This window comes from Rattus rattus, chromosome 4 (assembly GCF_011064425.1).
Source record: "Rattus rattus isolate New Zealand chromosome 4, Rrattus_CSIRO_v1, whole genome shotgun sequence".
Lineage (NCBI taxonomy): Eukaryota > Metazoa > Chordata > Mammalia > Rodentia > Muridae > Rattus > Rattus rattus.
In genome coordinates, this window is record NC_046157.1 from 123,608,769 (window position 1) to 123,630,174 (window position 21,406).

A 21,406-nucleotide genomic window follows, 5' to 3' on the forward strand; every position below is an offset into this window, starting at 1 on the left:
CTTTACTTATCTCTCTGTAGTCTCTCCTTAGGTAACCTCATGTTCTTTTCTAATTATTCTAATATCTTCTGCATTTCTACTTCCACCTAGCATTGCTTATTTAATCTATGTCATCTCTACGGGATAAGCACACCTGAACAGTTCTGATTCATCTCAGACTGATCATATGTAGAGCAGATTTGATTTTTCTTTTCTCTTTGCTGTTCTGACCTCAGTGAATTAGACTATATTGTGTCATAACCTCATTATGGAGGTATCCCTGTCAGTATTTTTTTTAACACTTTATCTATCTATCTATCTATCTATCTATCTATCTATCTATCTATCTATCTATCATTTTTTATTTATTTAATGCATTTGTGTGCACTGTTGCTGTCTTCAGATACACCAGAGGGGCATCAGATCTCATTACAGATGGTTGTGAGCCACCATGTGTTTGCTGGGAATTGAACTCAGGACCTCTAGAAGAGCAGTCAGTGCTCTTAATCACTGAGCCATCTCCCCAGCCCAACCTGTCAGTATTTTTAATACCATCCTCTCCTGTACCTTACATTCAGGTCCACGTCTGTTTCCATCAGTCTGTCTCTAGAAAATATGTAACATGAGGTTGCTCTTCCTTTCTTTTTGTTCACATGGAGCTTCTAGTCCAAGACACCCAGCTGTGATTTCCCCGGAGTGATATTCATAGCCATTCTAAGGAGTCTCTTGTCCCCTTCGTCTACTCCAGTCTCTTAAATAGACATTGGGTTTTTTTTGTTTCGTTTTTTTTTTTTTTTTGGCTGTAGTCGCTGTGGGGATGGCTTACTCTTTACTTGTCTCTTCTTATTCTTTCACACAAAATGAAATTACTTCCTCGAATCCCCCACACTATCCTGACTCTTCAGGATGGCCAGTGTAAGTGGTGGCGAACAACACAGTTTTAATATTGATGCATTTGCTTATTTATTTCTTTAGCTTTAAAGGCATAAATGCTTTCGTTTGGCATGCTGGCTTAGCTGCTTGATGTCTTTATCTGGTGGAGAGGCAGCCCTTCTAGCAGGTGTCTGTACTTTCTCTGCCTCTCTCTCATCTTGTCTTTTCTCATTACGTCTGGCAGTCCACCAGTTCACTTCTCAGAGCTTGCTTTCTGTTTTCTCTTGGAAGGAATTCTTTATTCGATCCTCTTTGTGACTAAAGCCCTTTTTAAAAGGGTATTCCGCCTGTATCCCTGCGTTCTTAAGTGAGTCATTTGGAAGTGGGCTGTGGTCACCTTCTTTGAGCATATGTCTAAGAAGTCATCGGTCTCCTAATTAGTTCCAGCAATGTAGGGCACCCTTCTCAGAACTGCTGAATACTGCCACTCGTTCCTGAAGCCAGGTTCCATCTCTTGGTAGGATTGTGACTCTTTTTTTAAGACACAGCAGAGGTGGATGGTGCTGCCTCATTCAGAAGATTGGCGTTGACACTTTCTGAGAAGTAGAAAAAAAAAAGCAGAAGAAAACCCACCTCACTCCATGGATGCAGGGGACTCTTGCTTTATTGTGTGTGGGTTTCTACTTAGTAGCCGCCATACTGTCACCTGTGGTTCTTTCTTCCGTTTCTGCTCTCCTGGATGGATTCCTTCCTCAGTGTCTGGAAACCGAGAGTGGCTTTGCAGGACTGTCATATTTGCAGCACACAACGTAGGCGCCGCTCAGCCCGAAGCTGGAGGGTTCTCAGCCTTAGTTCAGAGTCAGAGGCCATGCTGACTGATAGCACTAAAACAAAGGAGATGTAGATACATACAGAGTCCAATAGTTCACATGAGTGCCCATATTCAAAACGACTATCATAACTACACCTCTTGGAAGCCTCCAGTCCACTGGAGTGGGCTGGCTGTTTCTGCAGGACTGGGTCCTTGAATGGTCTTTAACATTGTCCTGAGGTTACTGGAAGCACCTGGCCTGTTTCTGAGGTGGTGTGCTTCAGCTGACCGTTATTACCAACCCTGTGGTGTGGAGAGAGGTGTTGCTGTACTGCAGAACAGCTGCTGTCCATACCCACTCAGCCGCACTCTTGGTAGGTGCTAACTTCTAAGCCCCTTTCTCACAGGTCTTAACGACGGCGTCTCCTGACATCCAGTCCCTGTGGAGACTCAGGTTTTGGTGGTCATTGTATCTTTTTCTGTGTTTGTTTATTTTTAAAACTGATCATAGGAAAGTTGCCTCCAGTTTGATTAGGATGTTAAGTTGTTACTAGACTCTAAAATTCAATATAGCCCAGGATTTGTGTGCATTAAAGGTCTCTGTTTCATGGAATTATTTATGAGTAGATGAAATGATTGAGGTTGAATATAGGGATTGTATTAAGAGGAGTTTGGGAAGGGGTTTTAATCTTGACTCTGAGGGAGGAGAGAAGCCAGACCACACTTGAGATTGCACATCATTGTGCTCACGACTTTAATGATTTCAGTTCTGCACACATGCAGCCATTCAACTCTCCTTAGTAGGTGCATGAGATGGAATAGAATCATCGCTTACAAAGAGTCTAAAATGTACATTACAAAGAGTGTTTTTATTTAGAATCTATACTTAGTACTTCAGACAGAACTGCCATGCAGTGTCAGAGGGCTTATTTTATATGAAGTAATTAATTTAACTGGGCCATAAAAACCCCTTGGCAGATGATGTTATTAGTCATAAACACTGGAGATGCTCTTATGCTACTGGGTTATATAATATGGGCTTTTAGGGAAAGGCATGAACTCTTTGAATGCTTTGGGGGTGCTGTTTAATTCATCACTGCTGTGCTAAATAAAAAATTCATCATGCCTTTTAAAAGTGCCCAGCTATTTCAAGGCAGTGAACTTGGAGTTCACTCCTATGAATTCAGATCCTTCGTGGCAAACTATTCAAGCTTCTGGAGTGGGAGCACAAACTCTTCAAGCTTGAGGAGGCAGCACACGAGGGAGCCGTCAGATCTGCATGCCTCCTAGGACATGGTCACATTCTGCACATCGGTTTATAGGAGCTCACCAGCTGTCTGCTTGTAGAGTTCTGGAGCCTACCTTGCTCATCAAGACCCCAAATGACCTGGGTCCAGTTTATGTGTGTGGTAGTTATCTGACTGCAGCCATGAGGATCTGACTTAAGCATTGAAAACACCATGCCGGGGCAGAAAAACTAAGCAGGCTCAGGGCTAAGGTGTCCCATGCTATTCTGCTTCTTCCTGACACATGTATTTTATATGACTCACCATAGAGTCTGCGGCTCTCCCAAGAGGTAGATTACGTATGATTTTATTTCAGTGAAAATGTTACAAGGCACTCTCCTCTTGTAGTCAAGTCTGCAGTCTGCTCCTCTCTCTCTCTCTCTCTGTGTGTGTGTGTGTGTGTGTGTGTGTGTGTCATGATACCATGTCATGTGTAGAGTTCAGAGAATAATAACCAGTGGGAATTGAGTCTTCTTCCACCATGTGTGTCACAAGTATCAAACTGGCTGCCGGGCTTGGCTGCAGGCACCTTTATTCATTAAGCTCTTTTGCTGGCCCCATGCCTGTATTTCTTACTGAAAAATTCTTATCTTTTGTTTTCATTGATGTAGCTCCTGGTTGCCTGTCTGATTGGTTTGGATATTCTGTAGCTGGGTTGCGAAGCTCTGAGGACTCTAAAGGAGATGTCCTTCTCAGTAGCAGAAGGATTGTTTCATTGAACACAAATATGGCCTCATTGGTATAAGTGTTCTTACTTTTGTTTGTTTTGTTTGGTTTTGTTGTTGTTGTTGTTTTTTGTTTTTTGGTTTTTTTTGAGACAGGATCTCACTATTTAGCCCTGGTTGTCCTGGAAGGCTGGTCTTGAGCTCAGACATCCACCCGCCTCAGTCTCCTGAGTGCTGGAGTTAAAGGTGTGCACCACCACCACCTGGCAGTCATTCTTACTCTTAATGTCGCTCAAACACCAGACCTGTGTAACAAACAGCTGGGTCCCTAGAACAACTTTGATGTTTTAATCAAGAGGACAGAGCAGTAGATAAATAAATCAGAACCCTTGCCCCCACTGTGTGTGTGTATGCGTGAGAGAGAGAGAGAGAGAGAGAGAGAGAGAGAGAGAGAGAGGGAGGGAGAGAGAGAGAGAGGGAGGGGGAGAGGGAGAGAGAGACTTATCTGACCTTATGTGACATGCATGCCATTTCATGCATCTGAGAGAGAGAGAGAGAGAGAGAGAGAGAGAGAGAGAGAGAGAGAGAGAGAGAGACTTATCTGACCTTATGTGACATGCATGCCATTTCATGCATCTGTGAATGCAACTCTTACACCAATTTACTAAGGCTTGTGACCCAAAGATTAAAATGCATATTTGCTCATACTAACAGCTCCATCTGCCCAGTCCTGAGAGAGACTGAACCCAAGCAGAGCCCTGGTGACCATGCAGAGGCCTTACTGCCTTAGGGAATCCCATGATCAGGATCACACATCCGTTTTGTTTTTCCTTTTTCACTTACCTACCACCAATATGAAATGTTCTCTCAATAAAAGTTATTGTATGTGAATTCATTTTAATTTTTGGTTATGGGACACGTGTAATAACATTATTCAAACCCAAGGCCAAGTGCCAAAGAATACAGACAAGTTAGTTATTTTTACCCTTATAATCCTTGAAAGTCTCCAGAATGAGTTATCTATAAGCTCTTTTCCTTGTAGGGATTATAGCATAGATAGCCTGAGCTAGAAGTATCTTATTATAGGTTACTGGTCTGGTAGTGCAGGATATATGTGAAACCTTAAATGCTTTACCGTGTTCTATGAGAAGAGATTTTTGGCCTTGAAAATCATATTTTGTCTAGCTGCTGACAGAATTTCAAGTTCCATGTAGACATAAATTGGAATATGCCTGGGTTAGATTACATGATGTAGTCTTCATTGATTCTAAGCTGTCTGGTGACATTTTGCCAAGTTTAAGACTCTGTATTTGTAGACTTACTAGTCAGTAATTTAAAAACTAGGTTTTGAAGGAGGATGATATCTGTCTTCCCTATCTTTAGCAGTATATGTTTCCTTTATAGGGGTCATTACATGAAGATTTAGTTTCTATAAATACATAAAGATTCGAAAACAGATTCAGATTTATCCAAACTTTAGAGCGTAAGGGAAAGGAGGCTGAAGGCCTCGTGTGATCAGCATACTCTCCTGTTCCCAGCATGACGAGGCATGAAAACAGCATGGCCATGAGGCTTGTCTCTACATTTAATGGTGACTTTAAAAGTACCAGCTGTCTTGTGAGCTACTTGTGTTAAGATCAGATAATATGTCAGTGAAAAAATGTGGGAGTTCTCTCTGTTAGACAGCATGGCTTTATTTGAAAAAAAAAAATGTGCATGTATTTGTGTGTGAGGGCATGTTATGGTGGTCAGATGACAACTCCAGGGGTTGCCCCTTACCTTCCACCTTCTGACTTCTGCATGGGCTACAAAGATCTCAACCAAGGTTGCTGGGCCTGAGCAGCAAGCATTTGTACCCACCGACCCTTCTCCCTATTCTCCTGGAAAGTAGTTCATTTTTAATTCCTGTCTCTAGAAATGAATTATTAAAATGAGTTGTGTGGTAGAATTCCTTAAGGAAACTAAGAATGCACGCATAGATACTTTTAGAAATAAATCGTTGAAATGAGTTATGTCCTTGAAATATACTTTAAAACTATTTGGATTGTTTAAGTACATTTTAAAGCTAGTAAAAGTGCCTACCTCCATTGAATTAGACCAGCTTTACCGGTCAGTGGGTTCTGTAAGGTTTATGTGTATTGTAATAGGTGATGTAAACCCAGTGGACACTCCACACGATCTGCTTCCAGACACAGTCCTGCCTCTTTCTGGGCCATCCACGGGCTCCAAGAGGCCACATCAGGTCTACTGTCACCAGTGGGCTCTTTCTTGTTCGATCACCTTCCCTTCTTCCCCAGATTCATCTGGACCAAAACAGGGTTTCCAGAGGGGCCATTGTGGTTGAGTCTCAAGTTTGAAGCTTAACTGAAGAAAGCTCCAGTTACCAGAATCAAAAAAACAGCCTGGGTTTTTTTGTTTTGTTTTGTGTGTGTGTGTGTGTGTGTGTGTGTGTGTGTGTGTGTGTGTGTGTTTGTTTTATTTTAGGTTAACTAACAGAAAACTTACCCTTTTATTTTATTTAAAGCATATTTTGCTTAAGAGATTTTTTTTTTTGCTATAAATAGATTCATTTTGCTAGCTTTTTTTGAAAAAAAAAAAAAAAAGGGGATTGGGGATTTAGCTCAGTGGTAGAGCGCTTGCCTAGGGAAGCTTAAGGCCCTGGGTTCGGGTCCCCAGCTCCGAAAAAAAAAAAAAAAAAAAAAAAAAAAAAAAGGAGACAGTCCCTAGTATATATGAGTGTAATGGTGTGTAGTGGAGCAGAGAATGGTACTCTGGAGGCAGAAAATGAGGAAGGGCCAGGAAGTGTGACGATGACTGTAGATGTAGACACCATTTCTAGAGATCCTGGGCAGTGCCCAAGACCCAGCAGGCAGGATGTCAGCATCCATCAGATCTAGAGAGAGGAATGCTAGTTCAGATCAAGGGCAGAGGCACACTTGGCCACCAAAGACTCAAGGGAAATGCAGCAATTATACAGCAAATCCCTGAGAATAGTGGGGTGTGTATGGGGACTGGCTTAGCTAGGGTTTCCATTGCTGTGAACAGACACCATGACCACAGCAACTCTTATAAAGGAAAACATTTAACTGGGGCTGGCTTACAGTTTCAGAGGTTTCAGTCCATCATCATCACAGTGGGAAACATGGTGGGAAAGCATGCAGGCAGATAGAGTACTGGAAGAGCCAAGATGTTTATATCCTGATCCTCAGGCAGCAGAAGGAGACTGTGGACCACAGTGGGTGGATCTTGAGCATAAGAGTCCCCAAAGCCTGTCCCCATAGTGACACACTTCCTCCAACAGAGCCCTAGTTCCCAATAATGCTAGTCCCTGTGGGCCAAGCATTCAAACACAGGGGTCTGTGGGGCCATTCCTATTTAAACCACACAGGGACTTTGAATAAAGGCTATTTCATGTGATCTTGCAAAGATAAAAAGGTCATTGAACTTTTATGGTTGTTAAAGGGAGGTAGCAACAGTGGATCATCATAGAGTACTAGAGAAGTATGGCTCCATTTAGATTACCCAGAAAGGAAACTGGATCGAGATTTAACTCTACTCCTTGAATTGAGATTTAACTCACCCTCTAACTAAAGTTCTTAAGACTCCCCCAGTTTGTTTCTTTCCTCATTCCATACATGCTAGTCCTCCCAAAGGACACCAGAGCCTTATAACCTATGTAGATCCTTGGAGTTTCTCACTTCCTGTGAGTTGACTCTTGATATTGTTCAGGTGTCCACGTGCACGTTCACATGCTGTTCAGCTTGTTCATCCATTGTTTGCCCTGAGGAGATGGTACTCTAATCTATCTATAAAGCTTCTCATGAGAAACAGCCATGCTAGGGTAGCCTTAGTTGATCCATTTGCAGGTGCATCATCAGATACCTGAGAAGGGTTTCCTGCCCACAGATAGTGGCACCAAATAAAGATTGGAAACAATGCTAGATTTGCACACCCTAACTACCTAGACCAGTCCATTTTGTTCTGCTGACTCTTAGTTGAACATTTCCTAGATGTTGACAGTGGATTATTGGAACTAGACCCATGGGCAGACTCCATGGCAAATAAACCTGAAGGAAAGCATTCTAGAGTTCCGTTAGAGTTCTGCAACATGTAGGAGCACAAGAAGGGCTCTAAGAAGCCCTTTGATAGGGACACTTGCTTCGCTGTGTGTACTTTCCTCACTAAGGACCCACGTTCTTTGCCCTTGAATCACCTTCTCTTTGAACACATGCTGATAGGCTATCCCTTGGAATTAAGGGTTAAAGGGGTTGGTTCTGGGTAGAACGTGTTTCAAGAGTCATTGACTGGCAAGAAGAATAAAACAAACAGAAACGGAACTTGTCCCTCTCCCCACCCTAGCTAAGAATTATCTGCTCTGTGTGGTGGGTTCTTCATCAGCTTGACTTGACTTATAAACTGTACAAAAATGACTGTGCCCGAGGATCGTAAATCCCTATTAGCTGCTCACTTTTGGAACTGGACAGAAATCAGCCTGACCTAATTGTGAACACATTGATTTGACTCAGAAACTATTTTGAAGGAAAGCAGTTGTTTTAAACTTCAGGACTACATTGATGGCAAAGATGTACAGATGCCCACGTTATTTTTGGCTTGAATCACGAGCAGAACATAGTTGTATGTGCTTGATTGCTCTGAATGCGACTCTCCTGAGATTTTTGTTGACCGTGTAACTTAGCTTTAGTTTTTAACAGCTCAGAAATGAGCTTCCAGCGCAAGCCGTATTCTAACCGAATTGTTGATATGTCAGCTTAAAATGCACAGCGGAAAACGTTTCCAAAACGTGTCTCCCCAACAATAAAGATGTTTGGAAATGCAGCTAGTGAATCCTCTCTCCAAGTATGATTCAAAGATTCTTTATAATTGAGTAACATGGCTGTTTTCCTCCACAGAGGCCAGCAAGCTTGTGATGTCCTATGTCGCTGCAGTGTGCGGAAAAGGAGCAGAAGTTAATCAGGTCAAGGAACAACTTCTCCAGTCCACCCCTGTCCTGGAAGGTGAGAAGTCAGTTCACTTCAACTGCCCAGTGTTCAGGGTGGGAAGAGGACACAGTTCAGGCCAAAGCCTATTGAGGGATTAATTCTCATCTGAGAGGCTTTGTTTCAAGTACTTAAAAGAGAATAGTTTACTCGTGGAAAAGGAACTTTCCCATTTAAAAATATTTTTGCCATTCAATTTTTATTTAACTTACTTTGATTTGCTTTTAAGAAATTGACTGTTTTTTGCAGTTGGTGGTGCAGTGGTGTTCTATCATTCATGGTAATGCCCGTGGCTGCTTGTGTCTGTTGTCATGGAAATCAAGGACTAAAGAAAGCCCAAATGCTATCTATTTCTCCCAAGTTCTGTTGTTAGCTCTCTGGTAACTAGCTCATATTCTTAGAGGGGAGAAATGTGAGAACAAAATCCTGCTGAGGTAGGTTTCATTCGGAGGCCTCTCTCGCCTTAGCGGTAACTCCCACCTTGCTCTTGCTGGTCATGTGAGCTCTTCTTTCTGTGTTTCTTGGGGAACACAGACACAGAAGTGCGCTTCCTGGTGTCCCTTCTCCACACTCCGCGCTCCATGCCCTAAACTCATAGTAAGTCCCTCGCAAAGGCTCACGTCTGGACTCTGTCCCATTGAGGGTTAGCCCTGTAACATCATCAAGGATGAGATGAATCCTTTTACGAGATGGAGAATGACATTTACCTTTGGTATGAACCATGCTTACATTAAACATGAAATTAGGATCCTGGAGAATGGCTCCGTGATAAGAATACTTGCTGCTCTTGCAGAGGATCTGGGTTTGGTTCCTAGCATGTACATGGCCCCTTACAACTGTCGGTAACTCTGGTTCCAGAGTTACTTCTGACTGTAGCAGACACCAGGCACAGATGTGGTTTTTGTGTGTGTGCGCACGCGCCCCCCACCCCCGCCCTAGTGCTTACCTGCATGTGTTTTACACACACACAAAATAAAAAAAGAGCAAATCTTTTTTTTAAAATTTATTATTTTTCTATTTATATGAATACACTGTAGCTGTCATCAGACACACCAGAAGAGGGCATTGGATCCCATTACAGATGGTTGTGAGCCACCATGTGGTTGCTGGGAATTGAACTCAGGACCTCTGGAAGAGCAGCCAATGCTCTTAACCGCTGAGCCCCAAATCTTTTCTTTTTTTTTTTTTGTTTTTTTGTTTTTTTGTTTTTTTGTTTTTTTCCAAACCTTTTCTTCACATCATGAAATTCCAGCTTTTCCTTGGAGGGAGGCTGTTAAATTTGCTTTATAGTATAAGCATGTCGGTATTGTGACTAACACAGTTGGAACACCAATTGGATTTCCTAGCCTAGAAGCTGCTGTGCTGGGCCTGTCTTTGTTATGAGTGTGAGGCCCGTCCTAGGCATCATGGCCTCTCTTGCTACATCCTTGTACCTGTTAGGTTAAAAATTATCTCCAGACGTTGGCAGCTGTTCCCCGGGGAGTCAAATGCATACTCTTAGATCTGGGCTGGAGGAATAGCATGGCTCACCCCATTTATTGCTCCGACTGAGCACAGAAGGACAAGGCTGAAGGCTGACGAAAGCAGAGCTGCCTTGGGGTTGGTAGGCAACTCTTGACATGGAGGGTCACGATCCCTCTCTGTTGCCTTGTCTACTCTGGCCGGTCCTTCCCTCTGGGAAATCTTCTTGCACTCTGAGCATTTACTGTGACTTTGTGCTTCAGAGAACACACCCTGCCCACTGAGGTGCCGATGGGCAGCGTGGGAGAGGCAGGGAGACCGATAGGCTGTTACATTTTGAGCCCTTCTCCATTTAGCACCTTAGCCGGTGGCGTCTGTAAGAAGCGGCGTCTCTGCCTTTTATTAATCTGAGACTTGGCCTTGTCGCTCCCCGCCTTTGCTTCCAGGTTCTGTGCTGTGCATGAGCTGTCTCTGCCCATGCTCATTTTAGGAATGCTGTGGTCGCAAGAAACAGCGTGGCCGGAATGTTGCAGCTTGCATTTTTGACTAGGATCTTATTATTTGGTGGTATCTGAACCGAGGCCACAGTGCAGGAAACGGGAGAAATGTCCACTGTGGGTGTGTGTTATCTTTTATGGGAATGCTTTGCTTTTTAACTGGAACTGCTACTGCAAATGAACGTTTAGAACAACGAACTTTATTTAAAAAAAACCCAACAACTATGGAATGTGTGTCAGGAGTTCTATAATGGAGCACTTGTTTCAGATTTCTAGACTCAGAGTAAAAGACTTGAGTTTTTAGGGCTGTGTTTGGTAATATGCAGCTCAGACTTGTTTGAGGAAAAGGTGGTTTATGGCTTGCAGATGGGCTCTGAACAGAGTTCTGGTCCAGTCCTTCACTTCCCCCTGGCTGTCAAGCCACAGTACATTGATCTTTATGTGTCAGCATCTTGAGCTGGGCTTTGGTCCTGTACTAATTAGTTGACTTGGCAGGCCTACATTTCAAACCTGGCATAAAGGATTAGTCCACAAAGGCATGGGAAATGTCACAGTTTAATGGGGACCAGGTCGAGTGTCTACTGTCATCAAGGTTGCGTTTATGGCTGACATTTGATCGGCAGTGGATTTGTGGGGATCCCCTCTTCCTCAGCATATTTCCTTTGGTGAGTGTTTCTAGTGCTTCTCTCTCAGTGTACAGCATGTCAGCCTGTCTTCTTTTGAAGTAAGGGTTTGGGCTCATCAAACTGTACTTAGCTCAAACATCTTTAATATAAGGAACCTTCTCTGTTGACTTTGTAAATTCTGTCTTAACCCATCTTGAACCAACTATGTGATGTCGGTTGAAATAAGGACTGGCTAGCCTAGAACTTACAATGTTGAGCAGGCTGGCCTTTAGCTCACAGGGATCTGCCTTCGGGTGTTGGGATTAAATACTCTCACTACTGCACCCAGACAATTGCGTGTTTTTAATTTAAAAGGTTGATATGGGACCAGGGAGATGGCTCAGTGGGTAAAAGTACTTGCCACCAAACCTGATTTTCTGAGTTCAGTCCCCAGCACCCATGTGGTAGAAGAGAACCAACTCTTTTAAGTTCTCCTCTTGACTTCCACATGCCTACTTCCAGTAAATAATAAACAAACAAATGGCTTTTAAACGACATAAAACACTGATATAACAAGAAACATCACACATCGGGTTTGGCTGCTAAATGGTCAAAGTTGGGTGTTCCCTAAGAATACCTCCTCCTCTCTGGGGGCTGCTTTCAAGACTAGGTGTCCTCTCAAGAAGGTCTTGCGCTCTGTGACACTTCCTTGTCACCCCAATCCTCACTCGCATTTAACTTGACGAAGCCATGGAGGCTTCTGAAATGCCATTCTAGCCTCTTATTCAAAAGGTTCATTTCATATAACCACATGTTCGGGAATGGTGCTGCTAGTCTCAATTGCGACTCCTAGTCTCCAAACAGCTTGGGTTGGAGGGGGGCTTGGTGGAAATGCAGAGTTCTGTGTCTTCCAGGGTGTGCCGGGATGGAGTACCCTTGTACAAGAGCCTTACGTGACTGGGTCCCCTTCAGGGTTTGGGGTGTTCAGTTGGGGCATCCTCTCTACGTATGTGGCTTGCATCCACACCACTCTGTTTCCATCACTCTAGGTTGGCTTGTGAGTGAGTGTGCACAGGCTTGGTGAAACCGTTCGTTTGCCTCACAACTATGCTGTCACCCGTGTTAAACAGGACCGACCATTCTGTGCCCAGGGCAGAACCCCCTGGAATTCTCACAGGCCCTGATTTCAAAAGGAGTCCCAGGGCAGATTGCTCTTCTTGAAGCAACTAAGATCAAAACAAACTTGGGCTTTACATTTTGGGTCACTTAAGTTCCCTTTATGTTCTATAGGTCTGCCTCTTGGGCCTAAGCTACCAAAACATGCGTCGTTTTCATCTTATTTTATTTTATTTTATTTTATTTTATTTTTTATTAACTTGAATATTTCTTATATACATTTCGAGTGTTATTCCCTTTCCCGGTTTCCGGGCAAACATCCCCCTCCCCCCTCCCCTTCCTTATGGGTGTTCCACTCCCCACCCTCCCCCCATTGCCGCCCTCCCCCTGACAGTCTAGTTCACTGGGGGTTCAGTATTAGCAGGACCCAGGGCTTCCCCTTCCACTGGTGCTCTTACTAGGATATTCATTGCTACCTATGAGGTCAGAGTCCAGGGTCAGTCCATGTATAGTCTTTAGGTAGTGGCTTAGTCCCTGGAAGCTCTGGTCGCTTGGCATTGTTGTACATATAGGGTCTCGAGCCCCTTCAAGCTCTTCCAGTTCTTTCTCTGATTCCTTCAACGGGGGTCCTATTCTCAGTTCAGAGGTTTGCTGCTGACATTCGCCTCTGTATTTGCTGTATTCTGGCTGTGTCTCTCAGGAGCGATCTACACTTCTGCACTTCTTTGCTTCATCCATCTTGTCTAATTAGGTGGCTGTATATATATGGGCCACATGTGGGGCAGGCTCTGAATGGATGTTCCTTCAGTCTCTGTTTTAATCTTTGCCTCTCTCTTCCCTGCCAAGGGTATTCTTGTTCCCCTTTTAAAGAAGGAGTGAAGCATTCACATTTTGATCATCCGTCTTGAGTTTCATTTGTTCTAGGCATCTAGGATAATTCAGGCATTTGGGCTAATAGCCACTTATCAATGAGTGCATACCATGTATGTCTTTCTGTGATTGGGTTAGCTCACTCAGGATGATATTTTCCAGTTCCAACCATTTGCCTACAAATTTCATAAACTCGTTTTTGATAGCTGAGTAATATTCCATTGTGTAGATATACCACATTTTCTGTATCCATTCCTCTGTTGAAGGGCATCTGGGTTCTTTCCAGCTTCTGGCTATTATAAATAAGGCTGCGATGAACATAGTGGAGCACGTGTCTTTTTTATATGTTGGGGCATCTTTTGGGTATATGCCCAAGAGAGGGATAGCTGGATCCTCAGGCAGTTTAATGTCCAATTTTCTGAGGAACCTCCAGACTGATTTCCAGAATGGTTGTACCAGTCTGCAATCCCACCAACAATGGAGGAGTGTTCCTCTTTCTCCACATCCTCGCCAGCATTTGCTGTCACCTGAGTTTTTGTTCTTAGCCATTCTCACTGGTGTGAGGTGAAATCTCAGGTGTGTTTTGATTTGACTTGTTTGATTTGTTTATGACTAAAGATGTTGAACATTTCTTTAGGTGTTTCTCATCTATTCGGCATTCCTCACCTCTGAATTCTTTGTTTAGCTCTGAACCCCATTTTTTTTTAATAGGGTTATTTGTCTCCCTCCGGTCTAACTTTTTGAGTTCTTTTATATTTTGGATATAAGGCCTCTATCTGTTGTAGGATTGGTAAAGATCTTTTCCCAATCTGTTGGTTGCCGTTTTGTCCTAACCACAGTGTCCTTTGCCTTACAGAAGCTTTGCAGTTTTATGAGATCCCATTTGTCGATTCTTGATCTTAGAGCATAAGCCATTGGTGTTTTGTTCAGGAAATTTTTTCCAGTGCCCATGTGTTCCAGATGCTTCCCTAGTTTTTCTTCTATTAGTTTGAGTGTGTCTGGTTTGATGTGGAGGTCCTTGATCCACTTGGACTTAAGCTTTGTACAGGGTGATAAGCATGGATCGATCTGCATTCTTCTACATGTTGACCTCCAGTTGAACCAGCACCATTTGCTGAAAATGCTATTTTTTTCCATTGGATGGATTTGGCTCCTTTGTCAAAAAAATCAAGTGACCATAGGTGTGTGGATTCATTTCTGGGTCTTCAATTCTGTTCCATTGGTCTATCTGTCTGTCTCTGTACCAATACCATGCAGTTTTTATCACTATTGCTCTAATAATACTGCTTGAGTTCAGGGATAGTGATTCCCCTGAAGTCCTTTTTTTTTATTGTTGAGGATAGTTTTAGCTATCCTGGGTTTTTTTGTTATTCCAGATGAATTTGCAAATTGTTCTGTCTAACTCTTTGAAGAATTGGATTGGTATTTTGATGGGGATTGCATTGAATCTGTAGATCGCTTTTTGGTAAAATGGCCGTTTTACTATATTAATCCTGCCAATCCATGAGCATGGGAGATCTTTCCATCTTCTGAGGTCTTCTTCAATTTCTTTCTTCAGTGTCTTGAAGTTCTTATTGTACAGATCTTTTACTTGCTTGGTTAAAGTCACACCGAGGTATTTTATATTATTTGGGTCTATTATGAAGGGTGTCGTTTCCCTAATTTCTTTCTCGGCTTGTTTCTCTTTTGTGTAGAGGAAGGCTACTGATTTATTTGAGTTAATTTTATACCCAGCCACTTTGCTGAAGTTGTTTATCAGCTTTAGTAGTTCTCTGGTGGAACTTTTGGCATCACTTAAATATACTATCATATCATCTGCAAATAGTGATATTTTGACTTCTTCTTTTTTCGATCTGTATCCCTTGATCTCCTTTTTTGTTGTCTGATTGCTCTGGCTAGAACTTCAAGAACTATATTGAATAAGTAGGGAGAGAGTGGGCAGCCTTGTCTAGTCCCTGATTTTAGTGGGATTGCTTCAAGTTTCTCTCCATTTAGTTTAATGTTAGCAACTGGTTTGCTGTATATGGCTTTTACTATGTTTAGGTATGGGCCTTGTATTCCTATTCTTTCCAGGACTTTTATCATGAAGGGGTGTTGAATTTTGTCAAATGCTTTCTCAGCATCTAATGAAATGATCATGTGGTTTTGTTCTTTCAGTTTGTTTATATAATGGATCACGTTGATGGTTTTCCATATATTAAACCATCCCTGCATGCCTGGGATGAAGCCTACTTGATCATGGTGGATGATTGTTTTGATGTGCTCTTGGATTCGGTTTGCCAGAATTTTGTTGAGTATTTTTGCGTCGATGTTCATAAGGGAAATTGGTCTGAAGTTCTCTTTCTTTGTTGGGTCTTTGTGTGGTTTAGGTATAAGAGTAATTGTGGCTTCATAGAAGGAATTGGTAGTGCTCCATCTGTTTCAATTTTGTGGAATAGTTTGGATAATATTGGTATGAGGTCTTCTATGAAGGTCTGATAGAATTCTGCACTAAACCCGTCTGGACCTGGGCTCTTTTTGGTTGGGAGACCTTTAATGACTGCTTCTATTTCCTTAGGAGTTATGGGGTTGTTTAACTGGTTTATCTGTTCCTGATTTAACTTGGTACCTGGTATCTGTCTAGGAAATTGTCCATTTCCTGTAGATTTTCAAGTTTTGTTGAATATAGGCTTTATAGTAAGATCTGATGATTTTTTGAATTTCCTCTGAATCTGTAGTTATGTCTCCCTTTTCATTTCTGATTTTTTTGTTAATTTGGACACACTCTCTGTGTCCTCTCGTTAGTCTGGCTAGGGTTTATCTATCTTGTTGATTTTCTCAAAGAACCAACTTTTGGTTCTGTTGATTCTTTCTATGGTCCTTTTTGTTTCTACTTGGTTGATTTCAGCTCTGAGTTTGATTATTTCCTGCCTTCTACTCCTCCTGGGTGTATTTGCTTCTTTTTGTTCTAGAGCTTTTAGGTGTGCTGTCAAGCTGCTGACATATGCTCTTTCCTGTTTCTTTCTGCAGGCACTCAGCGCTATGAGTTTTCCTCTTAGCACAGCTTTCATTGTGTCCCATAAGTTTGGGTATGTTGTACCTTCATTTTCATTAAATTCTAAAAAGTTTTTAATTTCTTTCTTTTATTTCTTCCTTGACCAGGTTATCATTGAGTAGAGCATTGTTCAGTTTCCACGTATATGTGGGCATTCTTCCCTTATTGTTATTGAAGACCAGCTTTAGGCCGTGGTGGTCCGATAGCACGCATGGGATTATTTCTATCTTTCTGTATCTGTTGAGGCCTGTTTTTTGACCAATTATATGGTCAATTTTGGAGAAAGTACCATGAGGAGCTGAGAAGAAGGTATATCCTTTTGCTTTAGGGTAGAACGTTCTATAAATATCTGTTAAGTCCATTTGGCTCATGACTTCTCTTAGTCTGTCACGTCTCTGTTTAATTTCTGTTTCCATGATCTGTCCATTGATGAGAGTGGGGTGTTGAAATCTCCTACTATTATTGTGTGAGGTGCAATGTGTGTTTTGAGCTTTAGTAAGGTTTCTTTTATTTATGTAGGTGCCCTTGTATTTGGGGCATAGATATTTAGGATTGAGAGTTCATCTTGGTGGATTTTTCCTTTGATGAATATAAAGTGTCCTTCCTTATCTTTTTTGATGACTTTTAGTTGGAAATTGATTTTATTTGATATTAGAATGGCTACTCCAGCTTGCTTCTTCAGACCATTTGCTTGAAAGTTGTTTCCCAGCCTTTCACTCTGAGGTAGTGTCTGTCTTTGTCTCTGAGGTGTGTTTCCTGTAGGCAGCAGAATGCAGGGTCCTCGTTATGTATCCAGTTTGTTAATCTATGTCTTTTTATTGGGAGTTGAGGCCATTGATGTTGAGAGATATTAAGGAATAGTGATTATTGCTTCCTGTTATATTCATATTTGGATGTGAGGTTGTGTTTGTGTGCTTTTCTTCTCTTTGTTTTGTTGCCAAGACGATTAGTTTCTTGCCTCTTCTTGGGTATAGCTTGCCTCCTTATGTTGGGCTTTACCATTTATTATCCTTTGTAGTGCTGGATTTGTAGAAAGATATTGTGTAAATTTGGTTTTGTCATGGAATATCTTGGTTTCTCCATCTATGTTAATTGAGAGTTTTGCAGGATACAGTAGCCTGGGCTGGCATTTGTGTTCTCTTAGGGTCTGTATGACATCAGTCCAGGATCTTCTGGCCTTCATAGTTTCTGGCGAGAAGTCTGGTGTGATTCTGATAGGTCTGCCTTTATATGTTACTTGACCTTTTTCCCTTACTGCTTTTAATATTCTTTCTTTATTTTGTGCGTTTGGTGTTTTGACTATTATGTGACGGGAGGTGTTTCTTTTCTGGTCCAATCTATTTGGAGTTCTGTAGGCTTCTTGTATGCCTATGGGTATCTCTTTTTTTAGGTTAGGGAAGTTTTCTTCTATGATTTTGTTGAAGATATTTACTGGTCCTTTGAGCTGGGAGTCTTCACTCTCTTCTATCCGACTCTCTGTATAGTTCTTACTGTACTGTAGTTATATAATTACATTTACATAAATAGCCTTATTTCAAAATTGAAGTTTTAGTTTCACATGCCTCCTGCAATCCATATTCCTCACCCACGTGCATCAAACCCATAATAATAGAAAATGATTTCTGAAATAACTCTACTGGTAGTTTTGGCAGAGATCAAGGCACCTGTCTGCTGCCCGCTAGATTCCCGTCTGAAGGAGTTAAACTGTGTCAACCGGGGAAGATTAAATTTAGAGTAATACTTGAAACAAGGCCAAGATTCAAGACTGTCACTTGCTCTTTTTTTCTGTGTATTTCTAACCACTGGAGGGAAGTTTAAGAAACTTATTAAAATTTCTGGAAGCTATATTTGCATGGGAATTGTGCGTAGAAATGGCATCGCTGCGAGCTGCGCTTGCCAGAGTTATTCCTGTCCAGGACGACAGTTGCTTTATGTTTCTGCTCAGTAATCTTTTTATTTTTCTCTCTCTATCGGCTTTAATGATGCATCTGTTTCTTTCTCACTAGCTTTTGGAAATGCCAAGACTGTAAGGAATGACAATTCATCCAGATTCGTAAGTATTTGTATGAGTGTAAGTGCTAACACTAATATTTAGTCCATGTGTGTTTAAACAAGCAGATGTTTAATATTTCTTAATACACACATCTTCAAAGGCAGACAGCAGCCACCCCCAGTCGAGACCACGGTAGGTTCTGTAAGAGTTCTTTGGGTTTCTTGTCGTCATCGTTGTTGTTGTTCTGTTTTCTGAGGTTTTTTTCTTTTCAGTTTTTTTTTTGGGGGGGGGGGAGTGGCAAGGTATTTTTATTATGATTCTTCAATCAAAAAAATTACAGGAGTTTAAAGAAACCTCTTTATAATCATTTCCTACTCATCTAGCGTTTGGTATTTAGAAGATGGGGTGCATTTTAAAACCTGTTGGCAGTAAAAATCACTTAGTGCAAGGGTCTAGGGGAACTGAGTACTGCACACCGAAACTAGTGAGTGTCTTGTGGTGACTGAGTCTGGCCCTGGCTGCTGTTCGCCCTCCACTCCTGTTACAGTCCAGCATGTGCCTGCATGCTGGCGAGCTTGATCCTCTCCAGCTCACGTCAGACCCCTGGTCTTCACGAAGATACAAACACTACCCGTGTTTTTGCCTTTTGCAGTTCTGGAGACTTTGTGCCTGCTAAGTTATACCTTGTAGTACCCCACTTTTTCTTCTCTCTGCTTCTTTAGGTTACAGGGTTTTGTTAAGTCCCTCAGACCGGCCTTGAACTTACTATAGCTCAGGTAGGCCTTGAACTCTATTGCCTCAGCATCCTGAGTAGGTGGGACTATACAGCTGTTTAATTTGGTCTGACTCCATGAAGGGACGTTGAGATTTTTTTCTCCTTTTGTGGTTTAACCAAATTTTTGTATTAAAAGATCATTTACTTGAACAGTCTTCTTACCCATTACTAATAACACTGGTAATTTCTGATGCTTGCCTACCAGAGATTCTCCCTGCCCCCACCTCAGCCCCCTCTTGGCCTTCTTACACAGGTTGTCCAAAGCTTAAAGAAAGAAATGGTCTCTGTGGAGATAGTTTGTGTAACGTAGAAAATAGAAAGCTAAATAAGTTCTTAAACCCAAGGCTGTGAATTTTCCCATCGGATCAGCCCGTAAAGCTCTTACAGCCAGTTTGATCTGGGCGTTTTCTTGTTTGGTAACATGGATAATCTTGTTACATAAATAGAATTTGAAGTGAAGTAATTCCATTGATCGGGCTTCTTTATGTGATAAAAATTTAATTTAAAGATATTTACAAATATACGTGACCATGGCGGTACAAAGGCAGAAAACTATATTACTAAAAAGGTCATTATAGTGCAATTTAAGATTTAGTGAATGGCTTGGTAGGTGATTTATCTTATTAAATAGCTTTAGAGAAATCCTCTTATAACATGAGTATTAGGATTTGAGATTAACACTTGATTAGAGGCTAAATCATTTCATGCCTGGCTTCTAGTAATTTCTCTGCTTTGTGGTCTATGACTTGATTAATAACACACCCAAATGCGTGTTATAATTTTATAACTGGGCTCCATGCTATTTTGTGTGTGACTGTGCTATTGTATTGGTATTGGACAGTACCCTTGACTACGTTCCAGTTGGTTAACCTAGAATGGATTTGTTGATCACTTTACTAAGAAATCTGACAGAGCCTGTTCTTCTGTAGTTAAGACACATTGGTCATACTGACACTTGTAACCAGTGCATTCAGAGACATACCTCAGTATCTCCCATATGCCCCAGTATATTTAGTTTGACTTCTGTAACTTTTTTTTTTCTTTTAAGAAAGAGACTCAGTGTTTTAGGGCTTTATTAGCGTCATAGCGTAAGCAGTACGGGAAACGTCTACTGCGTGCAGACTGTAAGCCAGATAAGCACTGACGGGAAGAGGATAGTACTTGCACTGTTAAAAAGTGGTTTTGTCCAACCTCTCAGTCGTTAAGATTTGTGTATTTTGAGACAGGGTTTCCCTGTGTAGCCCTGGCTGCTCTGGAACTCTGTCTCAACTCACAGAGATACTCCTACCCGTGCCTCTCGAGTAGTAGTCATAAAGGCATGTGCTACCTACTGTTCAATAAGAACTTTAGTAGAGGTGCACACTTTTAATCCCAGCAGTTGGGAGACAGAGGCAGGTGGATCTCTGAGTTTGAGGCCAGCCTGGTCTGCGTAGTGAGTTCCAGGACAGCCAAAGCTACAGAGAAACCCTGTCTGGAAGAACCAGGAAAAAATAAATAAAATGTATGGATTCGCTTCTGTGTTTTACTATAAGTATGGGTTTCCTTACACCTCCTGTATAGCCCATGGCCTTTCTTTCTGGTAGCTGGAGTGATCTTTGCAGACAGGTTCCAGCAAGCCTCTGTGGTGCCCCTTTGCTTTTACAGTGCGAGCTCTTTCGGCAGCGTCCAGGGCTTGTCTGGCTGAAACACTGCCTCTGCTTCTAAGTCCCCCTCAGTCTGCCTCAGCTTCACACACCTTTGTGGCCCTCTGGCATCCCAAGTGCTTTTCAACCCCAAGCCTTTGCAGCCGTCTTCTTCTGTATGTGGAGTCCACTATAGACCTGCACATGCTGGGTGGTATGTTGAATTATTTGTGTCTCCCTTCAAATGATACCTTGGCAAAACCTTTCATATACTCTGACTTCATCTTGATTTTATTTGCCTAAGGTATTTATTACTCTTTAGCATTGCTGTATCAGATTACCTCATTTTGTCTTCATTGACTTGAGAATCTTAGAGGCACCACGGGAACAGGTACTCTGACTTCCTTGTGCACCTTTTAGACTCTTATAGTTAGAAGAGTGCATGATACCGCCATAGACACTCAGAAAACACTCAACCAGTGAATGCTTCTCTTTAAGAAGCTTATGTAGACCGATTAGAGAAGTTGGGCATACCTAAAAATAGTGATGACCCAGTGCATACACTTGTAAGTTTTTCAGAAAGATGCTAGGGTAGAAGACAGTGTTAAAGGGACTCGAAAATCCTCCGGAGAACAGGAAAGATTGGCTGGGAACCATGAGGAAGCCGGGGCCTAAATTTACCATAGTTTGTTTCTGGACCTAAGAGTGTGTGGAAGGAGTTTTAAGACCATGGACTAAGATTCCAACTGGAGTGTGCTAAGAGTCAAGTTTAGAGTCCTTACACATTGTTTTTAAGTTACAGAAAGCTACAAGTCATTTCCT

The 21,406-nt window shown here is 42.0% G+C and overlaps 1 protein-coding gene across 1 annotated transcript in view; it reads left to right on the forward strand.

Moving 5' to 3' along the window:
- The window catches only part of Myo1b (myosin IB), a 164,962-nt gene that overhangs the window by 78,869 nt on the left and 64,687 nt on the right, over positions 1-21,406 (forward strand). The window contains exons 5-6 of the mRNA XM_032901091.1: positions 8,525-8,629; positions 18,201-18,247. Of these exons, the coding sequence (XP_032756982.1) occupies positions 8,525-8,629; positions 18,201-18,247 (152 nt within the window). The remainder of the gene's footprint in view (positions 1-8,524; positions 8,630-18,200; positions 18,248-21,406) is intronic.